We start from the raw sequence: 20732 nt of genomic DNA, 5'->3' as shown, positions 1-20732 counted from the left end.
TCAGTATGGCTTTCAATTCTTTTAACATGAGACTTTTTAACCACTGAGCAACGTTTATAATTAAGCCATTGGACTGGTCTTAATACACAAAATACGCACAAAGCAGCCAGCACCAGGTCCTGTACTCGTAAATTCAGCTTCTTAAAAAACAAAACAAAAAAACAAACCCCACAACCTTAGAGAGCAACTAAAGCTTTTTAATCCTTGGCCTCACTTTAAGGACAAGATCACTGCAAGATTAAGAACATAGTAGAAAGCCTTTTGCCTCCAAATCAGCAGGTGCTAATCCAGTTCTGGCTGGCAGTAACTGAAGGTCACCAGCTTGCAGCATTATCCAGAATAAGCTTTGGTGAAGTAGCGTGTGGCACAGGTTGGTGAAGAAAACTGTATACGTAAAGGAAATGAATCAACTGGAGTTATCACCTAAAACCATCTGGCCAGTAGACCCTAAGTAGGATACCACGAAGACGCCTTTGTGAGAAGAATCCAATACTACAACTAGATTCCTTTAAGAAATGAGCACACTTTAAGGGAACAAAGATGATGCAGCTAACCCTTACTCAATGTAAACAGCAGGGAGTTAAATTTCATAAATACCCTGTGAAGAAATAAAATCTTTATATTTGTAGGATACAGCATTGGTAACTGACTCATTAGCTAATGCAGAGCTCACTCCATCACTGGCCTAGATAGCTTTGTTTTGTTTTTAAACATGTAAATTTCACTAAACCTTGCCTATTTGAAAATAGCAAGCTGGCACCGAAAACAACTTCTGAGTGATTTATTTACTACTACATCTGTGCACATCCACTGCCTACCAGAAAAACTAGTTTCCTTCTTCACAGAACATCATTGCAGAATAAAACTTGTAACTAGCATTCTTTGAATGCATACTTTTCCAGTAACAGAACTGAAAGCACCGTTAAGTGATCAGAACACCTTAAACAATATCTCATAAAGACCTTCTAGCATAAAATTCTGTCTTATATCTTTCTATACTAATGCAGGCTAATGCATGGCTTCATTAAAGCTTCGAGAGTCACTTTTTAGGTTCTCTAACCATGAAAAAAGTATAAAAAAAATTGTCTCACTATGTGGGTAATAGTTGCCCATACTATATTCTTCCAGAATAACTGAACTTCAAATACAGCTAATAACCATTTCTAATGATTATTCAAAATCTGTTAAGCATAAACCAAAACAAACAAAAAACCACACAACTTACCAGAAAAGTAAAGAGAAGTCATAGTAAAGCAAGAGGTTTAAAAAAAAAAAGACATATCCCTTCACCCTCAACTAGAACAGTACAGCTGTCACATCATAATAGAATAAAAACTTTTTTTTTTTTTTTTTTTACTGTTCTTATTTGTAGGGTTTTCTTCCATTGGGTTTATATAACCTGTTCTTAACAGGATAGAAAGAGAGAGAGGAAGTTATAAGTAGAGATGTAGATATGATGAAAACATTTTTAGGTGCATTTATATAATAGATCAAACACAAACGTTTAAAACATCAAACAATCAAAAAAAAAATACAAAAACACCTTAGTGTTAGCACTTGAATACTAGCTAGTACTAAAGAAAACCCACTGAAGAATGAAAAAAGAACTGAGCTGAATGTTCAGAATAACTGGAACAGCCCTAACGGACAGCATTCCACAAACATCACATTGGACATTGCTTTTTTGCCATAAAGCAACTGGTAGAGCCATGCAACAGCCCCAACATGCCTCTAGGTGGCACTTGGCATATTATTCACGTGACAAAGGCACCCAGACTGATAGCTCAACTTCATCGTTGAAATTGAGTCGAGATTAAAAACAAACAAACCAAAAAAACAACCTCGACACACTTGTGACATTTGGAAATTTCAAGCCAAATCTTATGAGGTGAGAGCTCTGCTGGCCTGACAGCATCAACACTAGCGATGCATTTAAACATTTAAAATCTTGGATCATTTTGTCTTTGCTGTAAAGAATAGTCTAGCAGTTTTCTTGAGCAGTACCACCAACGCAACACAGATGTTACAGCAGTCCTAGAGCACCATATCCTATATCCAAGCTGGTCTCATATCAGTGAGAGTCCAGGAGATGATTAGAGTAATCCATGACATAGAAAACGCCACTTCAGCCAATTAGAGAAAAAGAATAAAGGAGCTCTTAAAACACCTCAGCAATGGCATTTGCCATTCAGACTCTGAGCAGTGAAATGGTATGCATTTCTATTTATACTTAAATTTGCTAAGAATTATTCAGCAGCCAGTTCCGTAGGAAGCCACTCCAGACTAAAAATTATTATTCTTCCGTAAGTGAAAGGCTGGGAGATCAATGTATAGCTTCCAGCTGCAACTTAGTTTTCTGCAGAGACTAAGCGGAACAAAGCATCACTTGATATTATAGCTTCTCCAAGGGAAATGTGACGGGCAGATTCTGGTCTTGCTATCAGCCAGAACCCTGACAGCCTGTAGACTACCGATTATTTTCAAAATCTTGCTGCAGAGAGAGGTGGCCTTTTGCCAGCAAAGCACTTTAGAGTTCACTCAGTTTAATCATACTAGAGAGTGTCAGAAAATAACTACAGTAACCACCTATCTCAACACAAAGGTAGTTTAACCTTGCTATGAAAGTTGCTTTTTGTGCTCAACCATTTGAACATAAAATTAATTTCATAAATAATACATTTATTGTTCTCATTTACCTATATGATCTTTAATAAACAAAAATGCAGAGATGAGCTGGCTGCTACAACGTCAGGGTATGTCTTTTTGTACTGAAATCAGTGTCTCAGAGACGAGGAATCTGCAAATGCTGTTGCTTTTCTTTTGTTTGTTTTCCTGTGTGGCTGCTAACGTGGAAGCAGAATATCAGGAATGTTTGGAGATTACACTCACTTTCCACTAGGAATTTTCTTGCATTTGCAGAAGCCCACTCATTCCAAGCAGTTTCCACATGACATTTGCCAGCATCACTATTAGTCACTGGTCCTCACGCCCTCAGCTTCTCAGCAGCCCTCAGAGGGACGGGGATGAGAGCTCTGGTGCAAGAGCAACACAGAGCAAAAATCTCTCCAGGGACTGTGTTAAGTCCCTGCAGTTGACAAATGCTCCTTCTCAGAAGCAATTTCATTCAATTGCATGCTGTGTTCCATTTGAATGAGAATTTACAATGAATTTTCAGAAGCAATACTGACTGAACTTCAGCAAGAAGCTTTATTAGAGCTTCATTACAACTTATTATCAAATTACCAAGGAAAGATTTCTGCTTAAAACTAAAATCTCTTGGAATTGAGAAAGAGAGAGCTTTAATTTTGTATTCGCAAATAAGAAGTGCTCATTCTTCTGCTGAAAGGACAGGCTATCCAGAGAGACAATTCAATCCAAATAATCTGCTTTTTTCTCCACACGATTTTAGAAATGTCACTATTCACACAGTTACAGGACTTTGCTCTCTGACATTTGTACAACTGTGTGACAATGTCAATAATGTGCCAAGTACAAATAGTAAAGTAGTAAGGAAAAAAAAAAGATTTGAAATGAGCTTTTCTTTGTGTGTACCATTCCAGCCAAAGCTTAATGCCAGCATTTTTAAAGGGCAGAGACAAAACCTTATTTTTTTTCCTACAAACCTTCAATCCTGATTTTGTAAAGGGTGAAGGAAGGAATCTAACAGTATAAATTAAAACCACACGATTGCAATTTGTCAGAGAACAGAAAAAACAGCAATCGTGGATTACAGTAAATATTGCAGGCAAGATTCACAATTCACTGTTACTGAGATGTCAGCAGAGTGATGCTCCTGGCTTGTGCATTTGCTAATTGCACATAGCAGATCCATTCAGTCATGCTCAGCAAGACTGCTTTTCTTGTGAGACACGAAGTGTAACGTATCTAGTGTATTCTGCTTCATAGCATGAGCAGACACTAGAGCAGCACTTCCAAATACATGTCTTCCACAGACCTGGTTGGCTGCTTTATAACCAAGTGGCTGGCAAGTGACCTGACTGACAGCACAGCAGCACCTGCCTCTGATCAGCATATTAAAGGTGAAATCTTAATGCATTCTGTAAATTTACAGCACAAAAAGGAAAGAGCTTTGGCAAGAACTTCAGTGCAAACCTACCCTGAGGGTCAGACAGGACTTCCAGACGGAGCTGGACAGCTACTTTTATGAAGCTTTCCAGTACACAGAACAACGCTAAGCGGGTAGATGTATGCTTTTACATTTTCTTCTGACAGATGGTGAAAACAAACACCAAGTGTGAGAATTTCTTAAGGAACAAATATCAGTTTACATACTACTTTTAAAATATCCAGGCTCATTTTTGTGTTACAGGTCCTCCAATAACAGTTAAAAATCTAAAGATATGAGGAATGGGTCTTCATTCAGGCATGCTTCTAATGATGTGATGGCATGGTTATGCAAAGCCTAAGTGCAGAGGAAGGTCACCAGGAACAAATCCGTGCATTTTTAAAATCGATTAACTTTAAAGCTTAGAAGGAATAGTAACTAACTAATGGTTGGTGAAATAATCCTCATGCGAGAGAAGAGACTTGAGCTGAGCAAGACAGTTCCAATAGATGGCCTGGAATCCTTAATGGGAGATTCAATCCTGGGATCTGCCAAAATTAACTCATCAGCAGAGATGTTAGGTACAGTGGTGCTGCATGCTGTAGGTTGTGTCTATGCTGTCAACTGCATGCCCACACAGATCAGACCACAGCTAGACCCAGGCCCCTCCCCACCCCCAAAGGAAGAAATTTCAAATTTATTTCTTCTAAGATCAACAGCAAAACCCAAGATGCAAAGCAGTACAGGTGTTTAAAAATCAAATAAAAACATTTATATATTTGCTTGCCTTACTAGGCAGATTCAGAACTTGAAGAGCAAATATATTGCCCTGGTAAAGCAGCACAAACCAAGTTTGATTTATTTGTATGTACCCTCCTTTCTAGGGGGGTCTCAAGACAGCCCTGCCTGAAAAAGGCAAGTCTCCAAGAAGACAAATGCAAAACACCTATGAAAGTCTGTAAAAACAGCCTAGGACCTAACAGGCAGAGACTGTTTCACTCCGAAAATACAGAACACGGGAGGGTCATCTGGAAAAAAGTTGTTCAATATCATTAAAAAGGCAAGGAAAACTGAATATTTCTGCAAAAGTAATACACCTTAAAAAAAAAAAAAGAACAGAGAGGTACTTATGTCAAGTAAATTTATGAAAGGACACATTAAAGATTCTGTGCAAAGGCAAGCATAAAATATAAACAGTTCTACAGTAAGAACAGCTCTTCAGACATATGCTGGGACATGCAATTAATTCACCTATAAAATTGTCTTTATTTCTATATTCCTGCCAAGTCATTTACACTTTATTTTGTTTGATGTAATATTGAAAGAGAAGACTATGTTATTAGTGCATTCATGGCATTGCCCGCACAACTCAAAACATCATGTGATAAGATAAAACAAGCATTAAAAATAAACTTCCCTCTTTTGAAATGAACAACTCAAAGCAACCAGTGATTCACTTAGAAAATATGTGCCTTTTTGACTGTTTACTATGATTTGAATGCATTCTTTTCCTTTGTAAGCTACTGCCTTCAGCATGAAGCAAAGCAGCTGAATCCCATATGAGCACCTTCCCAAAAGAATAAGCTAACAACTTCAGATCAAAACAATGCACAGATGAAGAAAGTTCTGTTGAAGATAATGACTAATGCTCCCTCCACTCCAGATGAAACCTATTTATAATACTCAAAGCACATCTGAAGACACATCTGAAGGAAAGTATCACCACCGTTCATGGGTGAACCACATTCAATGTGATTCATAGAGCAAAATTTACCTATAAATAAAAATATTCTGAATACACACAGAAGCCTGTTAAAACCTTGCCTAATTGTGGGTTTAAAGTCAGACCAGCACCTTCTAGTTGCTATACCAAACAAAACAAAAAAAAAAGCTCTCCAAAAGTTGGCATTTTGGCATTTTTTTTTCTTTTGTTTTTTAATGAATAACAAAGCAGGAAAACATGCAAACACAGATGAAGAATACACTCTGTCAAGCGTTCACTAAAGATATCCAGTGCTTTGTGAGCAGCAAGCATTCAGGCATACAACAAAACTGAGCTCTGTGGCAATATACCCAGAAGAGAATTTTGCCTGACGCTGCAGCAATCTTACACTTGGCAGCCCCACCTCCTACAGCCACCCCAAGAGCGAGCAGAGACCTCTGTCCCTTCCCCACTTGCTCCTACTGGTCAGCACTGCAGTTCCCAAACAGAGCTATGAGTGGGTGGCTTATTTCAATGTCAGCTTGGTGTACCCAGGCTGAACAGCTACAGAGGAAAGATTTAGAAAGCAATTCACTGCTGACCTGCATATAAAAAGCCAAGACCCTGGGAGAATGAGCAAAGCCTGCCAGGCTTGCTCCCGCTAATGCGGGAGCCCTGTTTGACCAGCCTGTTTTTTGGAAGAAACAGGATTAGTGATCATAGAATGGGTTAGGCTGGGAGGGACCTTAAAGACCATCTAGTTCTGACCCCTTGCCACAGGCAGGGACATCTCCCACTAGACCAGGCTGCTCAAAGCCCCATCTAGCCTGTCCTTGTTGGCCAGCAGGATTTTCTCGTAGGAAAACCTGCGCCCATCACTCCTATTTCATACACCCAAATTATTACAGAACTTCTGAAATTTCCAGTTTGTTCAAGATCCTGGTATACTGCTGTCCAACCTCCCTTATACTTCTTTTATTTTGCCATATGGTGACCATGTTTTTTGTGTGTGGCATAATACAGGCCAAACAATTTTTTTTTTTTTTTTTTTTTTTTTTACTTTATATGGATCTGCCTTGTGTGACTAAAACCAAGTGAAACACTGCTTTGTAGTTTTAAACCTTATGTTTTGTAGACAAATATTCAAAGGAAAACACCTGCTTTAATTACATGCTTTGATTACTTAACATGAAGCACTTTATTTGCCTTCTAATGGCTGAAGCAATTCTGCACCCCTGAGCAAAAGGAAAAGGTGAGATTGTCAGACAGGAAGATTTCCCATACAACCTGCCGTGAGGGTACTAACCCTGAGTGATGAATTTCTCCCCAGGCCTAAAGGAATAGCATGCATGGGTTGGAATAAGGTTCAAGACCAACAGCTGGATACTAACCTGTCGCAGGTCTTCCTTGCTGCCAGCTATATAAAGAGGATAATGCAGGAACCTCTTATGCTAACAGCAAAGAGGATCACGAAATATGAGATCCTGAGCCACAGAAGGAGGCAACTCTGGGCAGCATGCACAGGCTTTGTGCATTTTTCATTGTAACTGAAGGGCATGAAAATAATCTCTCGCCATTGACTAAAACGTGTTGGCGTTGCCTGAAAAGACTGTCTTGTTTTACTACCACGCATTTCCCAGTGAGTTTTCTCTCAATGAGGGGTCACATCCAACAAGAAAATCTGTGTTATCTAGGACTTAGAGGAGCTATAATAGCAAATCAGGTGATAAAACCCAATAATTTGTTCTGTGAAGATCAGAACCCTTCAATTCCCCCTTATGAAAGGCAGAGGAGATACACTCCTAGAGTTAAATCTTGTAAAGCAGGACAACCATTATTGCTAAAACATAGTCCAAATGTATTAAAAGAAAAAAAAAAAAGTAAATACACCTGATTAAAAAAAAATCTGATTTTTTTCCTTTTATCTCTCCAGCACGGATACGCATATATTGTATGTGTGTGGGTGTCCAGCAGCATTTTTTCCAACAGCCCATGGTATAAATGCCAAAGAGCACCCAAATGGAATGATTCAGGGACAGAATTAGTTTCTATGTACGCTTCCATAATACTATTTATTATGCCCTGTTCTTGGGCAACTGCTGAGACAGATTAAAGTGCTTGGCAATGCTTCCTACGTAACCAGGGTTTATTCTTTGCATTCCTTCCAAATACAGTTATTTTGTAAGAGAGAAATATGCAACCAGGCTTGAAGAATCCAATTTTTAAACATCCTGTAGAATTCATGTGTTCAAGACATCACATGAGCCCCATTTAAGGTGTAAGCCATAACACCTGGTTTCAGATAAGAACTAATCCCAATCAAATAAGTGAATAAGGCACTTGTTTTATTCAAGAATTGCACATATTAATATTTTGCATTAAAAACATTTTAGAATCTTATGTACTTTAGGGAGTAGAACACAAGCACTGGAAATAACTGATTAAGAAGTGCTCTCCGATTCAATTAAGACAACAATCTTAGAGGTAAAAGTGTTTGCTTCACAGATTTCCGTAATTCAGAACTAAGTAACATTCAGTTTATATCTATCAAGCAACTTCTTACCTCAGGACCTGGTGGACCCAATGGTCCATGGGATCCAGGATCTCCAATTTTCCCCTTAAAAAAGGAAAACAGATTTGTGATATATGTATTTTTTAAACAACTGATTGTTATTAAGATTTTAAACACATTTTATACCTTCTTCTATTTGGATATAAATTCTAGTTCTTCATATCTCATTGAAGTCACAATAATATATATATATATATATATTTATTTTTTTTTTCCTCAGAAAAATAAAACTGGGGGCTTTGGAATGGTCCACACAGTTGTATAAAGCAAAACTTGAAATATATAGCTGTTTTCATAATAAAAACCACACATTGTTTGACAGTTAAGGAAATAAGTCTTATAGATATTGCTTTATAAACCTACCTCTCTAGCTTAACTGTTCATTCATGTCCAAGACAGTTATTGGCAGTTTTGCAATTAATGTTGCAAATATTATTAATTATACGAATATTATTAATACTATAATTTGCCCAATAGCAAAATTGGGCCCTACCTGCATGTTATAGTGACTCCATTATATACAAATATTTACACACCTAAAAACTGATCAAAATTTTTCTCAAAAGTCTACCTTTTCTTTCACATTTTTGAACATTTCCTGCTGCTGCCATCACTGTGTGTTCACTGAGCTAAATTCAACCTTGACAAATCTTTTTTTCGTTTTTTATGAAAATGATTGTAATGTGAATGCATTCTACAATGTTACTTGAAGGACTGAAGTCTCTTATCTTAATTTAACAGAAGTCAAGATGCTGATCACATTCAGTTGGTGCCTAAAATCTACACCTGATCAGGAAAAGGCTGATGCACATGTTTATCTTTAAGTGCAAATAGGCCAAGCTTTCCCACATAAGCTTAAGTAAACTTGCATAAGTCTTTTTGTAGTATTAGAGTTTATATTATAAGTTCTCTGAGACAAAAAGCTATTCCTATCGAGTCTAAAGGACCATGATAAAAACTAAGACTGGAGTTATTAATCTTTTAAAAACATTAGGTATTGGCTGCTTTAAATTATACACAAGAAAAGAGGCTGCTAGTAGTGCTAAAAAGAGGTGAGGAAAAAGCCAGGTAAGCCTTTCATGCCTCAACATTTATAAACCTAGCAGAAATGCTAGCACCACACAGATGCTTTTAAAGTTGCTACAAATCAGTAAATACTTGAATTCATGACTACTCCCATCCCTGTGAGAAATGACTGACCAGTATTAATGAGATTTCCCACACTCTCTCCAAATCCACCTAGCCCTAATGGTCATCTTGGCAGCTCCCAGAACTCTCGGCTGGATTTGTTTCAAACGTTACCAACATGTCCCAACCCCCAGCAAAATGAGTGTCAAAGAATAACTAATGTAATAAGAAGTCCCATATTAAAATCTGACACACATACTAAACTCCGTGATATTGTCTCACACATGCTAGGATCTGACTCATTCTAAATAGAAATAAAAGCAGCTTAGACCTTATTCTTCATGCTTTTTGAGGTAGGTAGCTTCCAGATGATGCAGTGTGAGCATAAGATACAAAGTAGTATCAAACATAATAATATGTAGTGATATATTGAAAGCAAAACTTTATGTCTAAACTTACTGGGGGTCCTGGTTTTCCTCTGATCCCTGGGGGTCCTGGTAAACCAGGAGCACCCTGAAAAAAGAAAGCCATTAAATGCAAACGAAAATATATTGTTGTTACATTAGAAGCAATAGATCGCTACACTTTGCCACCTGAAACAGTCTTCAAAATAACTGTAGGATCAGAAGTGACTTCTAACATTAAACTCTTAACAAAAGAGTTCTCACAGGATGTGCTATTTCAGAGACTTTTGATGTACTAATCACATTGGAAAGAAGATACTGTTTCATCATAGGAAGGAGAACACCAGATCATGTGCAGCTGCTAACCACAGTTGATCCAGGTGAGGTGCAGATGAACAGCAAGGTTCAAGGGAAAGCATTTTTTACAATAGTTTCTTATCAGGTTTCATATTACACCATAATTATTTTCTTGTTTGATGCATCTCAGACAACAGCCATTATTCTGCCCATGCCCTTTACTTGTCTTCGCTCATTACTTTCCCCAAGTAAGTTTTAATTAGCATAGCATTTCTTTAAAAAGTGTTAATTCAGTGGCATCCAGTAACTACTGCGTTCTTCTTTTACGCAGCTGAGTTATTGTATTGTAATACTCAAACCTAAAGAAATGTCTGAAAAGGGACAATTTTTTAGAACAATGCAACTATAAGTTACCTTGTCTCCTGGGTACCCCTGGTCTCCTGCATCTCCTGCAAGGCCGTGCTCACCCTAAACAACATATTTTATACAGACATGTTTCTGGTTTAGAATAGAGTAGTTCTCAGAAAAGGAGAAAGATGAATTCAATATTTAATATTTAAAACTAACATGGATCTTTGAATGACAATGCAGTATGTGGCACTGAAGCACCTTCTCCATGAAACCCTACAGACATAGCAATGAGATACTCTTATGTCCAGTGCTCTGTCCAAATGCTTGTTCAAAGTATCAGATCCTGAAGTATTTTTAAGAAATACAAGTTGAAAGAGAGAAATCAAAAGGAAAACTAGAAGGCTTTGTCAAGCAGGTTATTTTCAAGATGTGATGACAGGGGTTTGAAAGAACTACATCTCTGGGATAATGGAAATATTTAAATCACCTTATCACCTTTCATTCCGGGCTGTCCCATACTCCCTGGGAGACCCTATTAAAATGAAGAAAACAAAAATCCAATGTATTCCAATAATTTGGAAAGCTGCATAGGCACTTGGCTGTGGTAATGTTCAACACCATACCATAGGCCCTGGAATTCCTGATGGTCCACTTGGTCCTGCTGGCCCAATGTCACCCTAAGAGACAGGAAGAAAGGTGGCTACATTAAACATTTGATGAAGTGGAAAGACTGGTAATTGTAGCATTTCCTGTACCACATAGATAAACCAAAATTGTTTTCAGGCTAATTTCTCATGGAAAAAGCATTCATATTATAAACCCTTCATCTTATAGCTCCCATGTACATGAACAGAAACACCAGGAATCGAACTTCCCTCTTTTCCTGCAGATGACGTATCCAAGAGAAGATAGTGCTGCATTGTGCAGTGTAGAATAAGGAAGCTTTCCTTTGTACTACAGCTGCACATTCAGTGGCTATTCACTGTCCTGAGGGTTACATGACAACACTATGCTGTAAGCATCAAATTTGGCTTAAAGGAATTATTCTACTGCCAATTATGACATGGAATAAAAAGTGACTTTTTCTAGGATTTCTCATCTCTCCATTACTTCTTTAAGCTAAAAAAGAGATGGGATTCTCCCCAAATACTAAGTGCTCAATCTTAACCTAAGATGAGCATGCTAACTTCTTCTGTTCTTATGTACCTTCAAGCTGTTCTTACCTCCCTCCTTTGTGGGATTTAAATCTACAGTTTCATGACAAATGAAAAACGAACCAGAAATTAAAAAAAATAAGAATTTTAAACGATCAACACAGCAAGCAATAATATTAAAGATTGTGAACTAAATATAAAAAATGATCCAGCAATAACTAAAGCTGTATTACAGAGAGAAAAGGAAATCTACTTTCTGCATATTCTATCTCTGGAAGAAAAAAAAAAAAGGCTATGTTACACCTCTGTGACTATGCAAGAATTTAGCAACAAACATGAATACAGAAACCTTTAGTCACTTGCTGAAAGTGACATGAAAAAGCTGAGGTGGACCTACTGATTCCCAGTTCAGCACACATCATTCTCTGGAGGTTCTTTATGTAATGTTAGCACAAACATTTTTCTGCAGCCATTATCAACCTCATGGATTGCTGAAGGAAAAGGAAGAACAATGTCTTGTCTTCCCAGTGGTGCTTGGTAAAACTCCTAGGAAGATTGCCACTCTGTATTGCTTCATAATTCAATAACTGCTTATAGACTATATTGTCACATTATCTCGTGCCAAGATAAATCAAATATACTATTGTCTCTTACTTGAGCTGTACATATTAGTTCAGCAAGACATTGCTGTATTAAAGATATCATACATTGAAATATGTACTTATAGTAACAAGACCTTTCATTGACTGAAAAAGCACAGAGCTGGGAAATTTAGCTTACAAAAGCAATGGGAAGGAATTCCAAAACAGGAACAAAATTCAGGTTAATGAAAGTCCTGCCAGTCTCCAGAGATACTGCCTGGCCTAATTAACAGCAAAGAGATGGAACTACACAAAAATGAAACTGTCTCAAAGGACATCAACCTTATTCCGAACTTTCACACTTGTGTTGAACTTCAGGCATGAGGAAGGTCTGAAAACCTTCTGCCTCTATTAAATTTGATAGCCTTTCCTTTCACTTGGCGTTCACATAGAAAAAAGGAAGGAAACTGTGTCACATTTTCTACCCTAACATGAAGATGCAGAGTTGAGGTCACTGATAAGAAAAGAGATGAATAAGTAAGTCTGTCAATTTTTGAAATTGACCTCTATCTATATCAGCCTTGCTTTATGTTAGCACACATTGATCAGTTTTAAAATCTGCTAGTAGAAAGGAAACAAATTACTTCAGCTACAAAAAGCATACAACAAGTTAAACTAAAACCAAGTTTCTTTTACCTGTCAAAAAGACAGGATATCAGCAAAGGAAAACATATGTTTCCTAGTATTAGGATTTTTTATTATTATCATTATTTTTAAAAGAAAAAAACATTTAAAAAGGCTAGCTCTGATAACCGTACTTGCAATTTTTCTCAAAATCCTTGTCTTACGAAAACTCCTGGCCTTGCAAATCTTGAGACTGACTGCTGAGCAAGCCAAAACTCTGAGCTTGGCAACAGTTTTGTATATTTAAAAAGTCATAGAAAGAAGGAATTCTTGGACACAGCTTGCCAATGCTGCTTGCTTTGCCATTCTTCTCCTGAACAAACACAAAAATATAATTAGCTCTTGACGATGCATACAGCTGGGCTGGACAAGCTATTTGAATTCATGTTGGGTTCTGCCAGAATAATATTACATTCAATCTCATGTTCAACGCTGTATCTTGTAATGATGTAATGTGTATTATTGTATAATTCACTAAGTTTTTTAGGACAAATGTTGAGATCTCTAGCTCTTTACTCAGTTTTAAATGGCAACTGGCCTTTGCCTGAGCAAGGGCCATGTGAAAACAGAGGCCAGAGGTGCACAAAACCATTTGGTTTAGTATAGGAACAGGGCTACACAACAGAAATTGTGTTTGGTGGTGGTAGGGTCACCTGAAATTCCTCTTCGTGAAACTGCTACAGTTTAAAGAGCACAACGAACCCTTGTAAAAAAACTCTGAAACAAAGCAGAGCTTTTCCAATTATCTTACTGACTGGGAAGCTGGGAACCAGAGCACCAGTATGATGCAGTACAGAGACACGAACAGATGGTGCATAATAATAAATGTTGCTGATCACGCTTATACACTGTGTTAGCATCTACACAAGAATCATTAGGACAATTAGATACTGAAGTTCTCTTTAGCTGTATTTTGAACTTATTTCAAAATTCCAGGTAGGCTTTCCAATGCCTTGGAAGCTTCCAAAGGCTGTTCAGAAATCTGGAGCAAAACATTGCTGTGCCATTTTCCTCGACTGCAAAATCTTGCTGTACCAGTAAGGTCTTATCAACCACAGAGACTCATTGAGCCAAGACATGTTAGAAATGCTGCTCAAGGGCACATAAAAAAACAAACAACAAAACAACAACAACCACCTTCAAAAACACCCTAAGATATCCGTAAGATCTATTAGGCTGTCAGAAAGGTGCACAATGACCCTACCTTTAATGTGCTGCATTTGTACTTCGTAAGCACTTGTCTGTACATATTTTTATTCATACATTTGTCATCCCAAGCAATACACTCATTTAAGACCAGAAGCTCATTTGCAAAATCATTTCTGCCTTTAAAAACGTTAGAGTTTTCAGCATACATACATACACCTCAGCTACAAACACAGGTGTAGGAATCAAAGGAGCTCTCTGGTCCATAAAAGTCTCTAATTCCTTTCAGTCAAAGGAAGCATCAGCAGATGGTAAGAGGATGATAACAATAGAGGATCAACTGTCATACCTTCAAAGGAAAAGTTAGATGACCATCAACGTAAACTAACAAATGTATCAAGGATGTTTTAGATCTCAAGCTATCAAGAAAACCCCACCAACAAACAAAAAAACCCAACTCACACTGGACACAATTATGGCTTTCTTAACTGAAGTGAAAACATGCTATTTTCTCCCATGTTATGAACACTGCTGTATAGACAGGCCTTGACTGAGCCAACATCAAGAATCAAACCCAAGTCCTCTACCAGCATACACTTGAATTACTTAAGGAAGTCTACACGATACAAAAGTATCAGCCAATCCCATCTCTAACTCCTACACAACTCATTCATGTCACAGAGTTTCTCTGGTGCAACTGCATTTATACAACTGCAGTTGCCAGTCCATAATAGGCAGCGCGTAATTCTGAAAACATTAAAAAAATCGGACATGATACTGCATATAAAAAGTAATTTTGCTTAGGAATTAATTTTGCTTATAATTTGGTAGCCACATACAGGAATTAATGAGGACTTTGAACATTAAAAAGGGGTTTTGAAAGCATTGCACATTTTCAAAAAGTCATGCTGGATTTAGGAGTAGAAACTCAAAAAGCTGGTTATTTCGAATGAAAAACCCAGACACATCTGAAGCATACAAAACCCAAACCAAATATAGAAGTGCTTCATACCCAGCAATATTACAGCAACTTTGTGTAGTGACTTTAACTAAAATCACAGCTATCTAAACCAATCTGCTTAAACAACTGTCAGAATTTCTGGATTCTTGTATTTATTTTTATTATTTCACAAACATACAAGACAATATTCTAACAAATATTCAAAGCCATATCAAAATAAGTTTGTGTGTACTCACTCTTAGTCCTGGAAATCCAGGAGGACCAACACCACCAACAATTCCCTACAAAGACCATGAATTTTAGATTATAATAAACATGTATTCACTCTCAGTGATCTGCAAAGCAATTACATTGGGATTTATATAGCGAGTTCCTCAAGAATGACAGATTTTCACTCTGTAGGAGAACATGCTTATTAAAACCTCTGATTGCAGAGTTGGATCTCACAGTATTTGCATCATGAAATCATTCCTGCATTACCAAGGAATATCAGAATTGTTACCTTCGTATTTCAAGTGGGAAGAAGAAAACATTTTTGTGTGGAGAAAAAAACAAACACCTGGAAAATTTATATAGATTCCTTAGAAGATAAATAGAATACCAGCACAGTTCATTGAAAGACCTTTGCAAATTAAAGGCTACACTCTTTATGGAAAATTATGGAAAATTTGCTCTAGCAAAATCCTCCAGAGCAGACTGACGCTCAGGGAACTGAGGGGTTGTTGGGGATGCGCATGGCATTACTCCGTTAAACAGAACAAATCAGGCATGGTGACAAATGTCACCAGCACAGGGAAGATGGGAAGAAGAGTCTTCCCTTCAAGCTCCTGCCACCGCAGGCTTCCTAGGCAGCCTCTGGTCTCTGCTGCAGCTCAGGAAAAGGCTCTGTAAATATTCCATCAGCATTGCAGACCCCTGCAGCTGCAGCTCTGGCCCCTTGCTTGAACAAGCCCTGCAGGGTGAGTTTTGGGGGAGGAGGGAGAAGTGTTGCTGCCTGTTTGAGAAGGCAGCAAGATCAGAAGTTGTCTTGACAGATTAGAAGGAACTTGTCTGCAAATATTTGTGTTAAAACAGGCTTCTTTGTAATGGGTAAGTCTAATTTCAGATCCAGGCTTTCTGAGTTTAATTCTGTTAAAGTACTGTTCTTCCTCAGATCTTGTGGAAAGGGCATCTCTGCTTTCTCAGGAAATGAGGGATACTTGGGAGTACAAAGAGGGAGGAAAGAACTCACCTTCTGATATCATCTGCCAAGCAGCAGGTCACATAACCCCTCAGAGTGCTTTGAGGATGAAAAGCTACATGCTGGCATCACCTGACATTCCCACAAGGGGAACTTTGCCTCAGTGACAAGAAATGAAGAATATTTTTTTTCCTTATGCTCCAAAACACTAGCAGAGGATAACAGCTATAGCAGCAAAATTTGCATAACCTTTTCTAAAATAAATTCCTCATAAGGGTGTCTGGAAAGGACAAGCCTTCAGAAAGGCCATCTCTGCCCAGTTGCTGACTCCGGTCCATATCAGAACAGCCTTGAGAGACAAACTGACTGCACTTTCCAAAGGAGCATCCAGCAAGAAGAGCTGATTCAAATCAGTTGCTTTTTTGCCCAGCACTGATTGGTCATTTGTCTTTTCACTGTTTTCCCACATCAAAGGAAATTTGAGTTTGGAGTCTTCAGCCAAGATTTCCCTACAAATAGAGCAAGACAGCAAAGCTCCTTTGACAGTAGCCAGTAAAGCAACTTGACTGTGCTGCAGTTTGAATACCATACCACGAGAGCACTTCAAGTCTGCACAATGCCAAAGCCAAAGCTGTTATCATACTGATTATAATGCAGTAAATGACATACTTGTATTCAAAATGACATAATTGTATTCAGTAACAGTTTGAAGGACAAAATCAACTATCAAATGCATAAGTATATGAAAGCTGGGGTTTTGGCACAGAGGCAGAATCCCATTTGTTAAGATGATCCTAGAATAATGGTTTAAATTAGAAATACAAAAGCATATCTAGTGCAAGAAGTTTTGGAGACAAGACATTTATCAGCAATGCAATGAGGACAGTAAGACACCTGATTCTCAAGGTAGTCAGCACCTGCAAAAGTGGAAACTGTGCTCTCAGCAACTGTGCAGTTCTCTTCTCTAATACATCTGCTTACTACAGGACTACCCTAGCACTTTCCACATAAAAGTAACGGTGCAAAATTTTCCTGTGGACTTCAATACTTTGCTTTTCAGGCATAATTCTCCTTTCTGTTTGGGAGAGGAGTTAATATTGAGTGTTACATATTTTACTATGTTTATCAAAACATAATATAATACTTACAGGATTCCCATCTGGGCCTGGGGGGCCTCTATTTCCAAAGTCACCTGGAAAACCCTGAAGCAGAACAGAGAATGTTTTCTTTATCCAAGACACAAAGGATGGTCTAAGCGCTTTGTTTGTTTTAAATTAATTTTTATCAGTGTACTATGGCCAGGCAGATCTCAACAATCTACTGCCGTAACTGTAAGGTGTGACGTACATAGCATTACTGTCTTATCATTTAATCAGTAGAGGTTCATAGGTTAGTGGTCAACACAGCAGATTTAACTGATTCTCAGTCTGTACACCAGTGGCCAAATTTTTGCAAGGCACTGAAAGTGTACTATAAAATTTCTCACACACAAAATGTGTATTTGACAGTGTCTATGTTGTTAAAAGTTACCAGCTGACAGGATATAGACAGAGATTAATTTACTATTCTTTTCTTAATAACATATTTTGGTTGTATAGTCTACTGCAGGTAGACATTGGAAGAAGCAGAGTTACCACGACACACAGGAGTATCAATTATAAATAAAGTGAAAAGAAGAATACAATGGGAGTTTTGCCAGCCATCAGATCACAGATGCAGGCCACAGATGATTATTTATATACAGCAGGAACACAGCATAGCACAAATTATGAGCGCACTAGATTACCCAGTCATCGTAACCCCATTATCTTCTAACTGATGCTGATAAAACTACACTAGTAAGTAGAAAAAGAACTGAATATGCAACAGGAAAACAGATAAGCCTAAAATTGAAAGTAATATAATACTACTACTATGCAACAAATGTTTTATTACATCAATATCATCATCTAACATTATTAAAAAGCATATGAAGGACAACCATTCCTATTCTTAATATAAAACAAACTGGTTTTGCATAGTTATAACGGACAGGACTAGTAAATTCTTGGTATAATTTACAACATCTGTTCTGTCATATTGACAGCTGGTTGTAACTAATTCCATACAGAAGAAAACTATGTAAAAACATTCTCCCTAAATGTGGTCAAACTATGTACGTAAAAGCACTATACATCATACTAACAGGACTGACAATGCATTAAAAATATTGAAGAGTCAGCCAAATTTCATATAGCAAGCATACAACGGCAAGAAATGGGATACATATGCTTTGGCTATGAAGTATTTTCTTTAAAACAATTGTATGTACAATCCAAAATTCAAACAAATTCTCCCACTATAATCTTTGGTAATTGGAGATTTTGTTCAATTTCAACTGTGCCAAAGATATGACAAATATGAATAATTATTTAATAAACCTGCTAAGTGGTAGTATATTGAATTTTAAGGGAACGATCCTTTCTTGGATATCAAACATGATACCTATCAGTTCCTCGAGGTGATAAACTAAATGGGAGCAAGTGCAACTGTTTATGCCCTTTTAACATGTCCTTACTGTAGTCTTCAATGCTTACAAAATGTTAAATGAACATGAAACGATTTATTTACCAGTGAAAGATTGCAGTCTCGTCTTTTCTTCTACTTTATATCACTTTCCAAAAATAAGAATCATATTTGGGACTTTTTTTTTCTAGAAAGAACTATACCAGTCAGAATATTTTTTTCCACTAGCATTAGGGAAGGTCAGGTGTCTGACTTCTGATGTTATGCAATTCCCATGCTTTTTTCATTTAAAACAAAGCCCTGCCCCAGAGCACTGGAGTAGTCAACTCTGGGACACAGTGGCAAAAGACATTGTCATCACCACTATCATTGTCTAGGGTTAAAATAACTGACATTCTCTACATTTGTGATCCAGCAAAGTACTTCAAGACAGGCTCCCGAGTAAGTGTTTTCCTGGTTTGTTCCCTACATTAAAGGACTTCAATCAAATAAAGTTTACAAGATTATATAGAAAGGATGTAGAATGAACCTTAGGACTGAGTAAAAGACAAGATAGCAGAGAAATCAGTACTGAATGAAGATAATCACAAAGACTGTGCAGAGGTGCTTTTGGTGCCTGTCCCGTGTCAAACCACTTAACTGATCTATATAACTAGAAATCATCATCAGAGCACAGCCTGGCACTAATAGAAGCTGTGCTTTTGTAAATGAAACAAAAACTGCTTACTACAGCATGCACAGAACCAACTTTCAAAGAGTGAAACAAACTACTACACAGGCAATCAAAAGCCTCAGTGAAGCCTGTCATAGTGAATAAAATTACAATGCAAAAGCAGGTTTTTGGAGAACCCTGCTGCCACCTCCTCTTCCACACTGAGCACAAGCCTCTACCTTCCATCCAGCTTCACTTTCTTCTTGAATGCCACTCGTGACTCACTGGCACAACGCACTGCTGACTACCACAATGCACTGACAGCACAGACAGCTCTTGCCCAGCACTCAGCTGTACAAAGCAGCGTTTGATTCAAATTACAAGCAAACTACAATACTGTCAATAAGCACAGAAGCACCCAGTCCTGCTAGCTGAATAATTAAAACCCAGAATCTTACTTTGATTTTATACCTTATCAATTTGATGGCAGCTTCAGAAAGAGCAGTCTATCAACTTAATGACACTTTCCTCTGCATGACTTTCTTTACACTAGAAGGAACTCTACTGAAGCCTAGTGACCTTTTTTGGCTGGTATTAGAGCACACAGAAAACAAAACTTAATTAACAGAATCCTCCACAATTTTCATACTGTACATCAAGGGCCAAACGATAGTAATCGCACTACTACTGCCGAGCATGCTTGTTCAACATTGTAAATGAAAGTCATCTGAAGCACAACTTGAGTGCACGACTGCAGAATGGTATCTCAGTTTCCAATCACAGACCACAGGAGAGTTAAAATTGGAAACTCCTGGATAGTTTCAAAGACCTAAAATAATAAGGTTGCAGCAGAAAACAAAAGACTTGGCATTAAGGATATACCACAGGAAATATGTAAACCTTGATAATGTATACTTGGCAGATTTGTGTTTATTCTCAGCTGTAGAAATATATTTTAAGTAGAAGACAGCTTTAATTTACCATCATCCAAAAATATCATACATTAGAAGCCGCTGATTTGCATTCAAACCAGCACCAAAATCAGACCTCATAAAACTTGCATCATATCTGTACCTTGAGCTAACACTAATTTTATTGAATATATTTATGTGTTTCTGTCATTTTTTAGCCCTCTGCAGCTGATATCAGTACCAAGCCACAAGGCTCATCATGTTGAGCATTCTTCACTTCAAAATATCTACTAGTTATACCCTGCAAGGAGTTTGCAATACTGCAAAGTACTAACTGGAAACAATAGACATATGTGAAGAAAGCAAAGTTAACATTTTTCAGCTGGTTAAAGTTGCAGAGTAAATTACAGGTACATTTACATTGGCAGTAGAAATTGT

General features: G+C 37.6%; 1 protein-coding gene across 2 annotated transcripts in view; it reads right to left on the bottom strand.

Annotated features, from left to right (window-relative positions):
• Positions 1-20732, bottom strand: part of COL24A1 (collagen type XXIV alpha 1 chain) — a 134221-nt gene that overhangs the window by 73035 nt on the left and 40454 nt on the right. For both annotated transcript variants that reach the window (XM_040565499.1, XM_040565500.1), the window contains exons 13-19: positions 17375-17428; positions 15283-15327; positions 11144-11197; positions 11008-11052; positions 10584-10637; positions 9928-9981; positions 8332-8385 (exon numbers count right to left, since the gene is read on the bottom strand). In XM_040565499.1, the coding sequence (XP_040421433.1) occupies positions 8332-8385; positions 9928-9981; positions 10584-10637; positions 11008-11052; positions 11144-11197; positions 15283-15327; positions 17375-17428 (360 nt within the window). The remainder of the gene's footprint in view (positions 1-8331; positions 8386-9927; positions 9982-10583; positions 10638-11007; positions 11053-11143; positions 11198-15282; positions 15328-17374; positions 17429-20732) is intronic.

Source organism: Cygnus olor, chromosome 8, assembly GCF_009769625.2.
Source record: "Cygnus olor isolate bCygOlo1 chromosome 8, bCygOlo1.pri.v2, whole genome shotgun sequence".
NCBI classification, from domain to species: Eukaryota; Metazoa; Chordata; class Aves; order Anseriformes; family Anatidae; genus Cygnus; species Cygnus olor.
This window is presented reverse-complemented; position numbering and strand designations above follow the sequence as displayed.